Genomic DNA, 18,369 nt, shown 5'->3' with positions numbered 1-18,369 from the left:
CACGTAGATGTGGCACTTCAGGACATGGTTTAGTGGACATGGTGGTGTTGGGTTGATGGTTGGACTCGATGATCTTAAAGGTCTTTTCCAACCTAAACAATTCTGTGATTCTGTGGACAACTTGTCACCCCCCAGAGACCCTGAAGTCCTGTTCCATGGTTGGTCCTGGTGCAGGAGGCTATCCCACCCCAAGTTTAATGAGACTTCTCCCCAACCACGTCTCCAGTCCATCCTGGTCCTGCTGAAGAGCAGCCCTGCCCTCCTGCCTCCTATCTGCTAACTCACATCTGGCTCAGAAAGCCAACTGAACCGAAACCAGCAGGAGGCGAGGAGGAAGCATCGCGTGTGCTCGCCCTCTTCTCGCTCCTCTGTGCTGCCTTTTTGTGGCGTTTGGGCTGGGGGTTGATTTCCCCCCATTGGCAGTGAGGAAACGGCTGAGCCAGAAGAAGGAATGTCCTTCTCTTCTTCCTGCAAAGTGAAGCTTATTTGATCCTCTCCCAGAGGTAGGTTGGGAAGAGCCATGGCTATGCAGAGTCCAGTGGAAAGCCTGCACAGCGAAGCCACTTGCTCCATCTGCCTGGGTTATTTCCAAGACCCCGTCTCCATCCACTGTGGCCATAACTTCTGCCAGGCGTGCATCACCCACTGCTGGGAAGGGCTGGAGTCACATTTCTCCTGCCCGCAGTGCAGGCAGACGGCTTTGCAGAAGAGTTTCCGTCCCAGCAGGGAGCTGGCAAATATTGCCAAAATTGCCAGGCAGCTGAACTTGCGGGCAGGAGAAGGAGCAGTGGGATGGGAGAATTTGTGTGGGCAGCACCAGGAGGCTCTGAAGCTCTTCTGCAAGGACGACCAGCAGCCCATCTGCATGGTGTGTGACAGGTCCCAGGCTCACCGCTTCCACACCGTGGTCCCTGTCGAAGAAGCTGCCCAGGAATATAAGGTAAAGCCTGGGGGGACATGCTTGCACCTCCCCACCTCACAGAAAATCCCTTTCCAGGGGCAAAGTACAGCAGTTCAGGTGCATCCGCTCTCTGTGCCCCTCCGTGGTGCAGCTGCAAACAGGGACCTTTGGGTGTCACTTACTCATGTGCTTCCTGTTTGCATTTTACTGCATGGATATTTGTTTTTTGCAATGTTCCTATAAGGTCGTCCCCTTTAATTTATTGATCTTTGCCAACAGCCTGGGAGAAATAAAAAAAACCCCAACCTTGTTAGCCTTTTTCCTCTTTGAAATCTGCTGTCGACTCAACTGTACTGAAATACTGACAACAATAAATATTCAAAATATGTAAAAATGCCTAAGAATTCCTGATTTTTTTTTGCTTGGTTAAATCAATTATTGAAGGCAATTTTGCATATTTGTTCCCCTATTCACTCTTTCTTCTCTGTTTCACTCTGTTCAAATACAGAGAAATAACTTTTTCCTGTCTCTTCTTTCTCTGATCCTTTTGTTTTCTGCTGACCCAAACCTGTTCTCATCATCTCACCAAAAAGCCAAGCACTTGGCAGAGTCATGCAAACACAGTGCAACATCGTGCAGCGTTAACAGGAGGAACTCCTTGCTGCAAGATGTTGCTGATGCTGAAGGTTTCTGTGGGTTCAGAAAGCACTTCTATAAATGCATGCTAAACAAATCCACTGAAGGTTATTAAATACAGAGATATTTGTCCCAGAGCCACCAATTTCTGGAGGCTGTGAGTGTTTTTGAGGGAAATCTCACTGTGCACTTATCTTGCTCTTACATGCTTCCAGGACATGGGCTATTGATTACTGTTGGTGTTTCGCACTTCTGCAGATTTTTTTTCCCTGTGCTTGCAGTGAGGTTTGTGTTTGCAGGTTGCATTTTCTTTGCACAGATCTTCAGAACACCATAGGTCACTTTTGGACCTTCTTCCTCCTCCAGTTCCACTCCTTGCAGAAGAGCCAGTGTTTAGGCAAAGCCTTTCCCATCTAAGATGAAGGCAGAAGTAATTTTAGTGGATAAAAAGGATTTTTCTCAGCTCCTCCAAGAACATATTGTCTTTTTCTGTAGGAAGAAATCCAAGCCCGCCTACAGGCTTTGAAGGAGGAGAGAGAAAAATACCTGGAAAGCAGAAAAACTGGAGTAAGGAAGAGCTCGTACCTGGTAGGTGCCCTCCAGCAGAAGCCTGGGGGAGCGTGGGTCTCTCACTCCACCCCAGCATTGCTGGTGTATTTTGAGGCCAGATCTTGCATATTTGGTTTGCAGAGTGTTGTGCCATTTGCTCTGGGCACCAGCCAACCCTGTGTTTATCAGCTAGGTTTTCACATTAGCTGGAGCCTGCACTGGGGAGATAACATTGCAGCTCCTTTGCAAGGGAGCTAGGGGGGCAGGCAGCTCTCAGCCTGGTGTAGAGATGGGCTGGAAGGTTTCCACCCCCCCTAAACTCTATTAATCTCCCTCTTATAGAGCCCAGTTGAGGCTGCATCTTTTGGTTTTGCTTCCAGGCTAAGCCTCCTGAATAGTCCCTGCTACTACCTAAATCCCCAGCAAGAGGGTTTGCTGTTAAATTCACCCTTGTGTTGACTGAATATCACTGAGGACATGGTCTCCTGAGACCAGCCGGGTGGCCTTGAAGCATTAATCTGTTTTTCTTGGGCATGGTGGGATTCTTCTGTAGCTCCCACCATCTCCTGCCCATCTTGCAGAGCTTCACCTGAGGCTACTGTGATTCCTTCTGCAAAGGTCTGGGGTTCTTGCAGCCCCACAGACTGTGTCAGCCTTAGAGATGTGACACTAATAGAAACTAGAATGATGTAATGATAATCCACGAGGGAAGTTTTTGCCAGTGTTTCAGGTGCTAGAGTCGTAGAGAGGTCACACCATGCCTTCTGCTCTGTGGGGAGGTCTCCTGCCCTCCTTTCATCCCCTTTGCCCTCATCTCTGATCCTGGCAGGAGAAAACCAAAACTGAAGGGAAGAAGATAGTGTGTGAATTTGAGCAATTAAACCAATTTTTGAAGGACCAAGAGCGCCTCCTCCTGACCCAGCTGATAGACCTGGACAGGGCCATCACCAGGATCCAGGATGAAGCAGTGGCAAAGGTCTCAGAAGAGATGTCCCACCTTGACACCCTGATCTGGGAGATGGAGGGGAAATTCCAGCAGCCGGCGAGCCAATTCCTGCAGGTGAGAGCCCAAAGCATCAGGGCTGGTGGGGAAAGGAGGGATAGAGCAAAGCCTGAGACCCAGGAGCCCAAATTCAGCCCCATGGGAACCCCCTGGTGTCTTCTAGCATTGCTGCAGGTGGGATCATCCTGTGGGTGGGGTCCTTCTTTGCTACTGCATTGACATGAAAATACATAACTTTTGTTAGAAGATACACTTGTTGTTCCTCTTCCCCAACTGTCTTTCCTCCTCTCTCTTCCCTGCTTTAGGACATCAGAAGACTCTTAAACAGGTAATGTGGCTCCTTCTCACTTTACCCACACTCTGATGCTTGGAGAGGTTCTGGATGCCACCTGGGTGAATCCTGAGGTCAGGGTCTCAAGCCAGATGGATGCAATCGATAGCTCGGCCTCCCACAGCTGTGCTTTGTGTTCAGAAACATCTGCTCAGCGACTGCCTGGGGGAAACAAACTGCAAAGAAACAGGGCAGGGAAAAGGGGGATTTTATTTGCTCCTGGATAAGTATCCTCAGCCCGTCCCATAGCTTCTCCTGAATTATTTAATGAGAACAAAATGAGCAATCAAACATATTGCATATGGGTTTTGCCCTCTTCTGCTCTCTTTGCAGTTGTGAGATGATGCAGTTCAACCCTCCGGTGGAGATTTCCTCCGATCTGGAAAGAAGGCTTGAGGACTTTGTTCAGAGAAACATCCTTGTGAGAGGCACACTGAGGAAATGCCAAGGTACTGAGCAGGGTTAGGAGAGGGCACGTTGCCTTGTGTGCCTGATATCTGTGAGAAACTGGGTTCTTGTGTGCTGGCTGCTAGTGCAAAACCCACCTAGTAACTGTTGTAAATAAATGCAGCTGAAAGTTTTAACTAGAGAAGGACACTGACAGTTTTTCCTGGGGCAAAAATAATCGGGAAGTGGAGAGGAGAGAAAAACAAGCTCAGCAAAGGAATGTCCTCTCCCCTGTCCCACAAGAAAAGCAAATTCAAACAGAGCTGCTGGTGCAGTTGTTCCCATCACTTCCAAGCTGGTGGGAAAATTAAAGTTCATGTGGGTACAAAGCCGGGAGGGGATGCTACAACAGGGGGAGAAATCCATTGCAGTGTCTCTTGGAGATGAGTTTACCTTTGCCAGGAGGTTCATCTCCCCTGGCTTTGGGAGAGTTGTATAGCTATCACAGCTTCAATATCTGCACCAGAGCAAGTCAACCCAGAGCCTTTGCACCCAGCCAAGCCCTCACACAGTATTTCCGCTCTCAAGTCTCCCGTTAGCTGTTTCACCTCCCCCGCCTGTGCAATAAAGCTAAGCTGCAGCCAGTTTGCCCAACACATAAACCTGATACCATGAAATCTCTCTCCTCTTTAGACGGCCTGATGTTTAAATTGCAAGAGCCAAGTAAGTCAATGGTAGTGGGTGGGAGAAAACGGGGTTTTGGCTTGTGGAAGAAATTCCTGTGGAAAAAACAATGCAATCCCCCCAGAGAGAGGAAGGGAAGGGTGACAGCATTCTGCTGTTGATGCTCCTGGTGTATCCGGGGAGTGAGATATGGTCCTAATAAAGCCAAATGCCCCTCTGGGACCCAAAGAAAGGGAATGCTGAGAAGAGCATTTGTGCTTCCCCTTCCCTCCCCATTAATTTCCCACCATCCCCTCCCCGTGCCTCTGCTCCATGCTTTTTCCTCTCCCCCCCTTCTCCTTTCACCCAGGGGACCCCAAGGGTAGTGCCAGTCCCAGACCTGCCCTTGATGCTCAGTGAAACATTCAAAGCTGGGAGAAGCAGGGGAGTGGGGCTGGTCCCAGATGCTGGGAGGAGAAGAAACATCTCCAGCCTCTCCTGGGGCCAAGCCCTACATCCAGTACTCTGGTTCTCCCTTGTCCTGCAGCCAACGTGACCCTGGACCCAGCCACAGCTCACCCCAACCTCTACCTCTCCGAGGACCGAAAACAAGCCAGGGGCCAACTGACCCAGCAAGACCTCCCGGACAACCCAGAGAGATTTGACTTCGAACCCTGCGTGCTGGGCTGTGAGGGCTTCACCTCAGGGAGACATTTCTGGGAGGTGGACGTGGGGCAGGGGGGTGTCTGGGCCCTGGGGGTGGCCCGAGCATCGGTCAAGAGGAAGGGACCGATGAGCCTCACCCCCAAGGAGGGGGTCTGGGCGCTGGAGGCTTATTACTCACTCGCATCCCCCCGTGCCAACCTGCACCTGAACCCACTTCCCAGGAGGATACGGGTCTCCTTGGACTATGAAGGGGGGCGGGTGGCATTTTTCAGTGCAGATGATGATGCTCCCATCTTGGTTTATACCAGAGCCTTGTTCAATGGGGAGAGGGTCTTCCCCTGGTTCAAGATGGGGATGGGGGCTCGTTTGCAAGAAATCACCCAAATCCCACCCTCAGAGGACCAGTCCATGACTGGGCAGCTGATGTCCCCTCTGGACTGGGTAGGATTCAGGTTTCCCCTCCAGATCTGTCCTTGAGATGTCTGTCAATCAGACCTTAATGAAAGGGACATCTCCTGTGTGATGCCACCTGTTTGCTGTGCTTGCTAGAGCATCTCGCTGAGACAACCTGCTGCTCCTCTCTCATGTCCATCTCCATTGGGAGCTTTGGGGTGGCGCCTGTACAGCAAGGATGGGGAGATGGGGACACCAGCAGACAGCAGTGAGGAGGAAGGATCAGCAGGTACAAGGTCATGGAGTCAGAACACTGAGGGGTTGATCAAGGATGGAGAGCACTCAGGACTTCCAAACGTGAGGCCTTTTAAAATTCATTTTGCCTTTAACGGACCAAATCCTCTGCTTTTACCTCTTTCCGAAGTGTTTTCTTTCTGACATCAATTGCAAGGCAGATCCAGAGTCTGTTCTGCCAAGGGAGGTGGCCTTTCACTACAAACTAGCTTGGTTTGGGGAGCTGGTCTTTATCTCTGTCTAGATTTCTGATAATTATTTTAAATAAAAGAACATTTTGTTTTGCATTGTCCACTTTCTGCCTTGCTATGGATGTATTATTCTGGATTTCTTAGCCTTTGGATCAGCAAGATTAAGAAAAGCTGCACAGGATGGGGACACCTTGCTTACCTTTCCACCTTCTCGTGATGGACCTCCAGTCATTCAAGCCCCCTTTGCAGGCAGTGAAGGGAAATGAACCCATCTGGAATGCAATTTTCCACACCATTATACATGTCCAGCTTCCTGGATAACTCCCAAGAAAAGCCTGTTTCTCCCTGTTGGCTGTTCAGGAGGGACGAGGTGGGACAAGTTGTACAGGAGGCTGCTGTGGCTGTGCCAGTTAGATATTCCTCAACTATAAAAGTAGGTGGAGTGGATAGGTAAAATACAAATTCTGGCATTTTTGCCTGATTCACCTGCATTGATTCCCTCAAAAACTGCTGATTTTCTTCTGAGGAAACCCAAAAGAGGAAGAGGCACCACTGAAATAAATACACGTTATTGATTACAGAACCAAGAAGAGGAACTAGAAGCGAGAGTGGGAGGGAGCGGGTGATGTTGGGCTCAGAATAACAGACGAGATATGAGTGGGCACCCTGTGATGAAGTCCCATCTCACCATTTCCATGGGTCCCATTGAGGGCAAACTTACAGCTGGTATTTCGGTGCTCTTTGTCACGCTGTGACATCTCCCCTCTATCCATGCTCCTTAGTCTGGGGCATCACTGTCACTTGGTCACATCAGTTGGGAAACATGGGGGATCCCACTGCAGGATAGATATCTGCTTTCTGCAGAGCCAACCTGAAATCACTGCAGGAGCTCAGGCATGAGGATTTATTAAAAACGGGCAATCAGGGCTACTGGGAAAGACTTTTGAGCAAACAGCCTTGAGTACTTTTTGCTCTTTCTCCCATCTCATCCCCTTTGCCTTTGCCACATCTCTGCTGGGGAGGAGTATGATCCATGTCCAGACACAGATCCAAGCCCAGCTGGGAAAGGTAGAGGGGAATACAAATATACAGGCTGTAGGTGCAGGAAGGACCAAAGAAAAAAACAACCTGGGTGAATCAAGGGAAAAGCTCTTGAGCTGTTTTGCAAGGACAAGCTTGTGGGTTGCTGGAGATCCCTGAACTACCGTGGTCCCACCACACTCCTCTCAGAGGCACTTGCTGAGAAGCACAAGGCACAGACACCAGGTCCCAGTAAAAGTCTGTGCTTTCCTTGGAGGTAGAAAACAATGTTTTTCCGACTCTTTCAGGGCCACAGGGTCCCTCCATGTCTCTGATCTCCATGCACCTCTCTCCCAGCTCCACCTCTCTTCCAGGGTGTCCCTTCACTCTAGAAATATGCGATGCAGATGTCTCCGCCCCAGCTGGTTTTCCAGGCTCTGTAGACGCTTTTAGGGTGCAACTCATTTGCCCAACCATAGGCACCTAGTTTTGAGATGAAAGGAGCTGTGCCCTAGGCTGTGCCGATGGTGCAGAGCCACTATCTGCCGAAGAGCAAAGCAGCCCAGCTCAGACGGAGGTGTCTCATTAGATGCCAACATTCATTCGGTTGCACCCACCTCCTGCATCTGGCAGGATTGATTGCCTCCCAACCTGCTCACTCCAGGCCATGCTTCCCTGGCAAGCGGTTGCAGGGCGTTTGCTTCCAGTCCTAGTGTTCCTGGAGCAAGTTACTCCCCTATGGCTCTTCCTGATGGGAATAGTTTGCTGGAAACGAGACTTGCATCTCCAAACCCGGCTGAGCAATTGAGCTGGGAGAGTTATCGCAGTTGGTAGCCCTTCAGCTAGGTCACGGTGACCCTGTCTCAAAATCCCGGTTGCTGCCATGCAAAAAAAAATATATATATTTAACCATGGAGCTTAAAAAAGGAGCAGTGGGTTATAAATTCCTTAGAAACATTTCCCTGTGAGCTCAGAGCCAGGACGGTGCTTCTGGGAGGTCATGTAGTGATGGGTGGCTATAGGCACATTCATGGCAGGAGTGCCAAGGAACCCAACTTGTGCTCCTTTAAGCACATTGAGTCACAGCCCTTCTTCCAGCACCTACAAAGTTCTGGCTGCACATTTCCCGCCCTGTTTTCTTATGCTTTCCCCACCCATGGTCCCACCAAGCCTCAAGAGCTCCCCACCCTCCTGGCAGCCTGAATTTGCCTCCAGCGCTTTTCTGGGAGGGTTGATGGTTTTGCCTAGCGCCCAGCCCTAAAAAGAGGAGGACAAAAGCAGTGAGGTGACAGCCCTCAACAGCTCCCCAGAATAAAAAGCTGGAAGATTGACAAGCGAGAAACATGATGCTCCGAGCACATCAGGCCAAGGGTGTCACCACCTCCTGCCCAGGAGACATGGCACGAAGAGCTGACTCACAGGCTCAACGCATCCGTGCCGCAGTTTTATCCAGGACTGGGAAGGAACAAGAAGAGAAAGGTACAGCCCCATCAAAGGGATAAAACCAACAGGTTTTTTTTAGTTCACTTTGGAAGAAATTCAGGCAGATATTAAGTTTTCTGAAGGAAGAGAGAGAAGGTCTCCGAGGAAGGACAGCTACCCTGGAGTGCAGAAAACTGGAGGATCTGGTAGGTGTCAACCTCTCTGACCTCTTAAGTCCCTGGACAGTAATACACTGACTTTAGGATCATTTCTTTAGATCATTTTCAGTTGCTTTACACCACTGCTGTGCTGGTAAGTGCAGGAATATCATGGCTTTCTGCCCAAGTTCATGCAAGTGTGTTTGTAGCTTTTATCAGTATCTCTCCTCCCAAACCTGTGTTGCTTTTTTGCATCAGGTTTGATTTTTTTTTCCACCCAGATTTCTCCAGGAATTCAAGAAAAATTAGTAGGCATTTTGGTTCATGGGTGATCTCCTGTGGGAAATGCCTTTCCATGGATTCCTCATAGTATTTCCCATCCCACTGCTCCTTTGCATCTTAAAAGGGGAGGACAGAAGCCGAACCCTGGCAGACTGTGCTCAGATTTTAGACATGCTGCAGGTCCCAGGAGGACATGAGCTCTTCTTGCTTTCACAGCTGGAAGACCTGAAAAATGAGATTGAGAAGAGGCAGGCAAAAAATGCCACCAAACCCTCAGAGGAGATTTCCCAGCTAGATACCCCAACACAAGGGCAGGAAGAGAAGAATCAGCCATTGGTGAGTGGATTCATCCAGTTTACAGCTTTTCAATGGAAAATTGTAGGGGGGGGTGGTCCTCCCCACCAGGTAGCTACTGGCTTAATGAGTTGGGCTTTCCTAGTTCTGGTTTGCTCCTATTCCCTTTGTAGACTTGAAAACCCCAAGGGCATGAGGAGGGGGGGATTTGCAGCCTGGAAAGATGGAAGAAAAAAAAAAGGGAATGAAATCACTGTCTGTGGGAGGGAATAGTGATGGCTGGTGGCTCCCTACGGGATGGGGAGCTGGGCATGATAGCGTAGGGAGCAAGAGCGTCACCAGCCTTCACCCCATCTTTGCGGTACCTGAGAGAGGGGAGCAGGGCAGGGCAGGGCAGCCCAAAACATCAGGTAGGTCTGTGGGCAGGAGGCAGGGCTGAAGGCAAGCTGGGAATGCAGCCTGTGGGGTGAATCAGCAGGGTCCACAGTCATGTTCCTCCAAGACAACTTGCGAAAGGACTAACTACCCCAGGACTGAGCTTAAATAGAGCCCCTGGGCCATGGGCAGGGGGTGGGTGGTGTCTCAGGTCAGGCTGATCAGGGCCATTAATGTCTATTAGTTCTGCTGGGGGCCCTGGTACTCTGCAATGGTCTAATGAGATTATGGAGGAGACAGAGGCAGTGTCTCAGAAGTGGCCAGTGAAAGGATGAGAGGCAACTAGCACAGACTGCAGCAAGATATTTTTTTTTTTTCTAGATTTGGGGAAAAAAAGTTTTCCTTGTTAGCATGGTGCCTCCCTGATTCAGGGTCCCTCTAGATGTGGGCATTTCCATCCTTCCATGTATTCAGAACTTGCCTGGACCCAGCATTGAGCAGAGGGTTGAAGCTGGGACCCAAGAGGTCCATCCCCAACTAAATAATACAACATTGCTGTGATTTAAGCAGAAAAGTTCATGCTGAGCTTCCTTTTCTCTTTCTCTCTCCTTTCCCTAGGATGTGAAAAGCACCATCAGCAGGTATGTGGCCTCTCTGAAAGGCTGTTTCTTGAGCTTTTCAAAGAGCAAAGACCATGGAGGAGAAAACTCATTGGTGGCTGCTGAATACACCTTTGCTTCAGGGAAAATGTGGGAGTCAGGAAGGGTATTTTGGGTACCATCGCTACATGCTTGTCTCTTGAACGTTTCAGGGGATGCGCTAATCAAAGGAGTTTTAGTCTCAAAATGACCTCCACATTGGCAAAGGCTGGCTTTAATTTCACTGCAGAGTTTTGGCTCTTTTCTCTAGCCCAGTCCTCCCAACCAGGACCTTTCTCATGGTCTACATAAAAAATAAAGTTAAAAAAAAGATTGATCCAACAGGGAAATTTGGCCTTCACTTTCCTTGAGGTTTGAGATGCCAAGGAGGTGAGACTAAAAAAAAAAAACAACATTCTAGCAATACCATCACCTCATTTCTGGTGGCATCAGATTTCCTGAAATGATGACAATCATTCCAAAAAGTGTAAGTTGTTTGGTTTTTTTTTTTCCCAGGTGTGGGAAAGTGACTTTCCAGCTGCCAGTGGATGTTTCTCCAGAGTCAGAGGAGAGAGTCTGTCACTTCTCATGGAGGAACAGTGCTCTGAAGGAAACTCTGAAGAAGCTACAAGGTACTGAGAAAGGCTGGAGGAGGAGGAAAAAAATAGACTAGGCATATTTTGGGGAGAGCTGGAAGAGCTGATCTGCCCTTAGTTCATTCTGGATATACTTTGGGAACAGAAATACTGGAGAGAGAAACCCTGAGATGGAGGAGAGGAAGAGCAAAGGGCTTTTCCTGGTCAGAAGAAATGACTATTTGATACCCCCTTAATGCCTCATTTATCAGTCTCTTAGTTATAAATGTTTTGCCCTAATTCCTGAAGGATGCTCATGGATGAAGGATGGGCTGCTCTCTGGCCCTGCTCCCCCTCCAGCCTAGCCTTTCCCAAAATTGGCTTTTGCTGAGCATGAGAACGCAAGAGCAGCTGTACCTGTTAGATGAAGGTGCACCTAGCCCAAAGTGGCCAAAAATAGATGCTGAAGGAAGAATACGAAAATTAGGGCAACCCAACAAGTTTTCTCAGCCCTGCAGCTGAAGCCTCTGCGTAATTCTGGAGGAAAGCCCACCCCAGGGCAGAGCTCTTGCCTTGAAACCTAACTATTTCCATGAAACAAATACAGAAACAGACCGACCTAATTCATCACCCTGTCTTCAGGTTTTAGCTCTTTTTTTTTTTTAAACCACATGCTCAGCCAAACCAGTCTGGTCTTGTCCTGTGGTCGCTGTAAGAGACAACCTGCTCAAGACTTTCCTGGTTTACATCCCACGTATCGCTTCCCTTCATTTTTTTTCTCTCCTCAACATTTGTTTTTGGCCTGACATAGCATAAAGTCTCCAGGGATTTCTGCATGAGCCTGTTGCCATTACTGTGTGCCTTTCCTTTTTGGTTTTTGGGGGTTAAAAACAGCTTTTTTGCTTCATGTACAGCACCCTTCCTCATGTCAGGGATGCTTCTGTCTTGGGATGCTTTTGCCCCTTGGATGCCAGCCTGGGTCCTGCTGGCCCCCTCCAAGCCCCCCACATCCCCAGGGGGCTCAGCCCTGCTTCTGACACCCCTGTCCCCCACCCCACAGCCATCGTGACCCTGGACCCTGACACGGCTCATCCCGACCTCATCCTCTCCGAGGACCATAAGAGCGTGAGACGCGGGGAAGGACGACGGGACCTGCCTGATAACCCTGAGCGATTTGACTACTGGCCCTTCGTGCTGGGCTGCCAGGGTTTCGTGGCTGGCCGGCATTGTTGGGAGGTGGAGGTGGGGGACGGGGGGGATTGGGCTGTGGGGGTGGCCCGTGACTCCATTCGTCGGAAGGGGCATCTCAGCCTCTGCCCCCAAGGAGGGATTTGGGGGGTAGAGAAGTGGGGGGGACAAATCCGGGCGCTCACCACCCGCAAGGTGACCCTGCTACCCCTCCGCTGGGTGCCCCGGCGGGTCAGCGTCCACCTGGACTACACTGGAGGGACGGTGGCATTTTTCGATGCGGATGAGGGGGGGCTTATGTTCATCTTTTCACGTGCCTCCTTCACCGGGGAGAGGGTCCGCCCATGGCTCTGGGTGGTGGGGGCCAGGTCCCAGCTCAGGCTGTGTCCCTGAGACAGAGAGCAGTGTCTCCCCCACTTTTTATAGCCTCAGGGGACAACCTTGTGCCCCCCCTAGGCCATGGGGAACAGAAGAAATGGGGATTTTTGCTTTTGTGTTTCTTTCTTCCCCATGAAATTGAGTGATTGATGCACAGGGAAGAGAGAGAAGCCTGAGAGAAATGAGGCAAAGAGAATGGAAAAGCTCTGGGGAGGGGACCCTGGGGCAACCATGGGAAAAGGGGAAAAAAAAAAAAAAAAATCAGAGTGACAGTAGTAGAAAGGCAAATTTTCCCAAGGTGTGCCTGATTAAGTATAGATGTCCCCATCTGAGCTGGTCACCTCCAAACCAAGGTGTCCAAACTTTACCTTTACCCCCCCCCCAACCTCCCAATGGGTGCAATTGCCCTACACCAGACAGTTTCTCCCTATAAAGGATCCTGTGGTGGCCAGTTCAGATGCAGACATCTGCTCTGTGAGTTTCTGGTGTCAGGAGAGGTTAATCCCAAAGCTGCAAGGGGGGGGAGTCTCACCAGCATGGCACCTTTGCTGATAGGAAGTTCACACATGGCAAAGCTGCTCCTGAGCCTCAACTCTTTCCTCTCTTCTCCTCCAACAACTGATATTTGAAACCCCATGCTGTAGATCATTAATAATAAAAAAATACATGATTTTCTCCTCTGTGTCTTTCCTTCTGGTTGGGACTGCCAGTAGACAGGAGAGCAGTGTGGCCCATGGCTTCCAGGGATGTCCCTAGGTCACCAGCATGGGGCTTGTGGACCCTTCTGGGTGCAGGCACTCACAGGCTTTGTGCAAATATCAGGAATGGGATTTTAGTCAACTAAAACTCCAGTTGCCTCCTCCTTGAACCTGACATCCAGAAGCAGCAAATAACCAGGCAGAGAAGAACATTGCAGCATGTAAATCTTTTTACTTCATCTAAAACCATAAGACCAGGGAAGCAGTCAGGCTGGTGCAAGATGCTGTGGGGCATATGTAGTTCCATTTGTCAGCCATTGATGGCCCAGTTTGGGGATGACCATTTGAGATGCTGACCCACAGAGATGCTCAACCCTTTGGGATCACTGAGGATGGGAAGAGAGGCCAGAAAGGCCAACTAGGAATTTAGTAGACAGAAGTTCTCCAAAGTGCTGGAAATAGGGATGTTGGGGACATAAAGCTTGTGTTTGGGTAAGAAGGGACAGCTTCAGGGACACAATGTGATCTGGGAGCCCTTGCTCCACACCAGGAACCAGGGATGAATACTCTCCCCTTTAAATGAAGCTGCTGCAAAAGTGAAGATCAGGGCTCTCTTATCAGCATCAAAAAATGCCACCTGACCCTTCTCATAGTCCAGGGAGACCCGGACCCTTCTGGGGACCTGGATCTGGTATAGCGGGATACGCTCAAGGGAGGTGAGAGCCCAAAACTGACCCTCACAGAGACCCATAGACCAGAGCTCCATCTCCGGGCTCACAGCAGTCTCTGTCCTCCTCTTCAGGGACTCCCTGGCCACCCCCACAGCCCAGGAGCCTTTGGGTGTCACCTCCACCTCCCAGCAGCATCTCCCCGAGGTGATGCCCTCGCAGCCCAGCACGCAGGGATCGGTGCCAAACCCCTCAGCGGATGGGTCCTGCTGGGCATCTTCCCACCTCACGCTCCTCCCATCCGCAGACACGACGAGCTGGGGGTGAGCTGTGGATGGATCCAGGGTTACCTTCACTGCAAGGGACAGAGAGCAGAGCAAAGTAAATGAAACCATTTCCCATGGCCTCAGGTGCTGGGGCAGAGCAGGGAGGTCCTGCAGCACCATCCATCCCATTGCTTGGGATGCTCTGCCTGTGCTGCAGGGGCAGACATTGGTTGCTTTCCCCATCCCACGGGACCCTGGCAAGTATCAGAAGAAGATTCCCAAGGGAGCAAGAGAACAAGCCCCGAGGCAGATGAGTAGGAGACCCCTACCAGTTTTTAGTGCCCAAAAAGCCAAACTAGGCATTTGTTCCCTGAACATACTGACATGAGGGGCAGACTCAGTCTTCATGCAGCTTAGCAGCTCCATCGGAAGAAATTAATCCATCAACACATTAATGGTGAGGATTCCCTGACTCCTTACGGTGTTTTTGCCACCCCATCCCCCCATTCATTGTTTTGTTCAGACATGGCAACATCTTCCCCAGATGACCCTCCAACTCACGGCCCATCCCATGTTGGGCTCAGCCTTCCCACTCCCTCATCTCCAGGAGATGTGGACTTACTCTTTTCAGGCAGCTCAAACATCAGGATGTCTAAAGAGGGGAGAAGAGACATTATCTGATGTAACATCAGTGTGAACATGAAAACAGAGAGGTTGTTCTGCCATGCTGAGGCCACATATATAAATGCAATAAAATATAATTTATATTCTAAGTAAATATAATTTATGCTCCCACAGGTATTGCTCCATGTCCCCAGCCCATGCTCAATACCTTGGAAGCTCCTCAGAGTCTCCTCTAGAGCCATATTTTTCTCCCTGAAGTGACTGATTCTCTTTTCCAGCTCTGGAAGAAGCAATGGAGGCTGCTGGAAATTTTCCTTTTCAAACCTTAGAGAAGGAGGATGGAAAGAAGACATAAGGATGCATCTTCTCAGAGAGAGACCAAGAAATCCTTTGTGCACACCCAGAGCTCAGAGGAGCTGGTGCAGGCTTTAATAAACCTGCTGCACATTCAGCGATGGGTAGGGACATCTTTGCTCAGAGCCTCTGGCCACAAAGCCAAATATTTGACTTCTGGGTGAGGTTTTGTGAAGGCTTTCCTGTACCTGTCCTGCCAAACACAAGGTCCAAACTCCCTCCCCAGCCTGGGATGGAAGGAAAAGTCAGGAAGCCCCATACCTGCTCAAGGTGCCTCTGATGTCCTGGAAGGAAGAGAGGGAAAGGGAAACTCAGTGAATGGGTCTTGGCAGCAAAACATCTACTGAAACCTCAACAGCATGGATGTAGCTTTGGAGCAGGACAGCCTGGGTTTGGCTGCATCATGGGGCAATACCCAGAGCCAGAAAATAGCCTGGACCTGGACGGTGACAACCTGGCTCCATTCCCTTCTCCCTCACCTGCAGAAATTTGCTTGCTGGTTGCTGACACTTCTCCTCCATCTCCTGGATCAAGGTATCCAGACGAGATATCTCCTTTGTCAGACTCGTAATGTTTTCTTCCTGCATTTTCTCAATGTCCCTCTCCAGGTCCCCCACTTGAGCCAGCAGATGACGGGCATGGTCCTCCAGGAAGAGACGCAACCCTTCAAACTTGGAGAAGACCCTCTGCCGTTCGGCTTCGGTCTTCTCCTGTGAGGAGGGGACACAAGAAGGGAAGAGGAGGGTGGAGAAGGATGCAGCAAAGTCCCATGTGTGCCAGTGAATGCACACATGGAAATAGTCAGTGTCTCAAGTATCCTATATTCTTTTTTTTTTTTTTTTTTGGCTTTGTATTCAGGAATTGAATGCCTGCAGAGCTCCAGGTTCTGCCTGTTATTTTTTCCTACAATGCAGTGAAAATTCAGGCAGTGTCTGGTTTGGTACCTGGAAAGGGACCCCAGCCCCAAGGCAGAGCAGGGTGATCTCCCACACGGCCATCTAAAGCCAAAGAGAGACATCCAGACCCTCATCCCTCCTCATAAAAACATTTACCAAGTACTCCCAGCTTCTCCTCATCTCAACCTCTCGAAACCCCAGGAGTTTGTCTCTGTCTTCCTTCAGGGCTTGCAGATGGGCCTGGATTTGTCCCTGAGGGAAGAAAAAACAAACACCCCATGTCTCTGGAGATTGAGACAGCCTAAAAAAAAATTACTCTGGGGAGGGGATTGTACTGTGGTCAGCTCCAGAGCTTCTCCTGGTGTCCCTCCTGGTCCAGAAGGATCCTGAGCTCAAGATCTGGGAATGCTTTAAATGGAAATAAATGCCACATAGTGGAAAAAGCTTTCTGCACCAGCCCTTGCCTGCACTGGATCTTTTCTCTGAGCTGATTTAACTCACTGATGCAGCAAGAAAATATCCCCCTTTTTTATTGACCTATGTTCCTGCTGGTTTGGAGAGCATCTTGGGATTGGCAGATGTGCAGTAAGCACCAGAGCTGGACAAAGTCTTGAATTTTGCAGCAGGGAGAAGGGGATTAAGACCTCAACCCCTTCAACCACAGAGCATCACATTCTCAGATGAGAACAGAGACAGCAGAAGCACTGATGCATGATCTACGCTGTCATTTTGAAACGGGCCAGTTTGCTCTGGGGGGAAGAGCAGAGCGGGGGGTAACGTTTCTGTCCCCAGCCTACTGCCCTGGGTGGGGGTGAGATGTTCCAAGCCTGATGGTAATGTGCTGCAAGGGGAACATCAAGCCCTAATGGTGCTGGTCTGGCTCCTAGTGCACGTCTAGATAGAAAAAAAATCCCCTTTACCTTGTATTCCTGGACAGCATCCTGCACAGGAAGCATCGTGTGAGCCCGGTGAGCTCGGGACTCCCGGCAGATCACGCAGATGAAGGCTTCATCGTCTTTGCAGAAGACTTTCAGAGGCTCCTGGTGCCTCTCGCATCCTTCCTCCTCAACCGTCTCCCCTCTGGCTGCCTGCAAACTCAACCGCTTGGCTATTTCGAGCACCCGTGCCAGCTCTCGGCTGGGCCGAAAGTTTCTCTCTGGTGCTGTCTCCCGGCACTGCGGGCAGGAGAAATTCGCCGTGGACCACTCCCAGCAGCGGGTAATGCACGCCCGGCAAAAGTTATGACCGCAGTGGATGGAGACAGGGTCTCGGAAATACTCCAGGCAGATGGGGCAAGAGGCTTCGCTGGGGAGCTCCGCAGTGGGGCTCGGCGCAGCCATGGGGCCCCCAATGTGAGCTGCAAGACAGCGGCTGCTTTCATTTTCCTCCAAGCGAGGGAAAGGCGTTTCCCTTCTTGCCACCCCCAGGGTGGGCAGAGCCAGAGCTGCGCCTGGGTGGGAAGGGAGAAAGCGGGTGATGGCCAAAGTCCTCCTGGTTGCATCCCCCAGGGTGGTCCCCATTCCCAAAATAGCTGGTACCCGCGGTCCATATGGGTTTCCTAGGACCCACAGCCTGGCAGGGAGGAAGGATGGGAAAAGGGAGCCCTGCCGAGTCTGAGGGTGAGACACACATCCTGGAAGGGGGCTGGGCATGGGAGCAAGGAGGATTTGAGGAGGGGGCTTGGCATGGAAAAGATGGGGAAGAGCACCCATGGAAAAGGTGAGGCTGAAGGCAGCTTGGATAGGAGGCTGCATATCACAGGCACGGTGAAGGAGGAGGAATGAAGCCAGAAGTGGGGGCTGAGGGGCACCCATGTGGAGTGGGAGAAGGGTCCCAGGATGGGGAGAAGGTCTGGTCCTCCCCTCCACAGCATACCAATGCTGCTGGCAGGCACGGAGCCAGCATGGGTTCTGCCTTTGCAGCAAACAGTGCCCGAGGTGGGGGGAAAGCAGAAAAGGGAGGTAGAAAATGGGACCACATCCAGCTCCCTCTAATCTTGGGAAATTTGCAGCCACCTCCCCCCACCTCTGTCAAATCCTCCCTCCCTCCCTCCAGCCAGCCTCAGGTATTAAACTGCTCCCACCTTCTGCATTGCAAATCAGGATCCATTCCCAAGTCCCAGCTTATTAGCATGGTATTTGTCCAGGTACTGATAGATGCCAGCTCCCCAGGGATCCCATTTCCAGCACAAAAGGGGCTGGATGCTCCAGCCAAGAGCAACCTCATCCCCTTGCTCCCTGTTGGGAAGAGCTGCACTTAGTCTTTACATCCCTCTGGGAAAATCTTGTCTGCACCAGAGGGGCTTTGAACCTCTTTAGCATTCGAACCATCCTTTTGAACTGACCCATTTGTAGCTTTGGCCATCACCATCCTGCCCTCTCCACCTCTACACAGTCAGGCATCAGCTAGGCTGAAAACAAGTAATTCCTTTCCCAGAAGGACCTATTTTTCAGCCCAAACCGTTCCCTCATCTGGCTGATCCCCTGAAAGCAAGATGTACAGGAAAAAGCACCCCTTTC

At 50.6% G+C, this 18,369-nt stretch overlaps 2 protein-coding genes across 3 annotated transcripts; one reads left to right on the top strand and one right to left on the bottom strand.

Annotated features, from left to right (window-relative positions):
* Positions 1-274: 274 nt before the first annotated feature.
* Positions 275-13,325, top strand: LOC104324524 (E3 ubiquitin-protein ligase TRIM39-like). Its single transcript, XM_069773872.1, has 12 exons — positions 275-940; positions 2,033-2,125; positions 2,916-3,146; positions 3,395-3,417; positions 3,754-3,869; positions 4,501-4,530; positions 5,018-5,612; positions 8,557-8,662; positions 9,113-9,232; positions 10,184-10,206; positions 10,720-10,835; positions 11,839-13,325. The coding sequence occupies exons 1-12, from the start codon at positions 521-523 to the stop codon at positions 12,357-12,359; spliced, it is 2,394 nt and encodes a 797-aa protein (XP_069629973.1). The 5' UTR covers positions 275-520; the 3' UTR covers positions 12,360-13,325.
* LOC104314670 (zinc finger protein RFP) lies at positions 13,326-17,293 on the bottom strand. Of its 2 annotated transcripts, XM_009914264.2 has the most exons (7): positions 16,771-17,293; positions 16,007-16,102; positions 15,434-15,664; positions 15,216-15,238; positions 14,809-14,924; positions 14,599-14,628; positions 13,328-14,065 (listed from the first exon to the last, which is right to left on the bottom strand). In XM_009914264.2, the coding sequence occupies exons 1-7, from the start codon at positions 17,188-17,190 to the stop codon at positions 13,551-13,553; spliced, it is 1,431 nt and encodes a 476-aa protein (XP_009912566.2). In that variant the 5' UTR covers positions 17,191-17,293; the 3' UTR covers positions 13,328-13,550. The 2 variants fall into 2 exon arrangements, with proteins under 2 accessions (XP_069630182.1, XP_009912566.2); XM_069774081.1 differs by having other exon boundaries at positions 13,326-14,065; positions 14,599-14,924.
* Between the last annotated feature and the right edge of the window lie 1,076 nt (positions 17,294-18,369).

The sequence above is a fragment of the Haliaeetus albicilla genome, chromosome 29 (genome assembly GCF_947461875.1).
Source record: "Haliaeetus albicilla chromosome 29, bHalAlb1.1, whole genome shotgun sequence".
In the NCBI taxonomy this organism is placed as follows: Eukaryota; Metazoa; Chordata; class Aves; order Accipitriformes; family Accipitridae; genus Haliaeetus; species Haliaeetus albicilla.
This window is presented reverse-complemented; position numbering and strand designations above follow the sequence as displayed.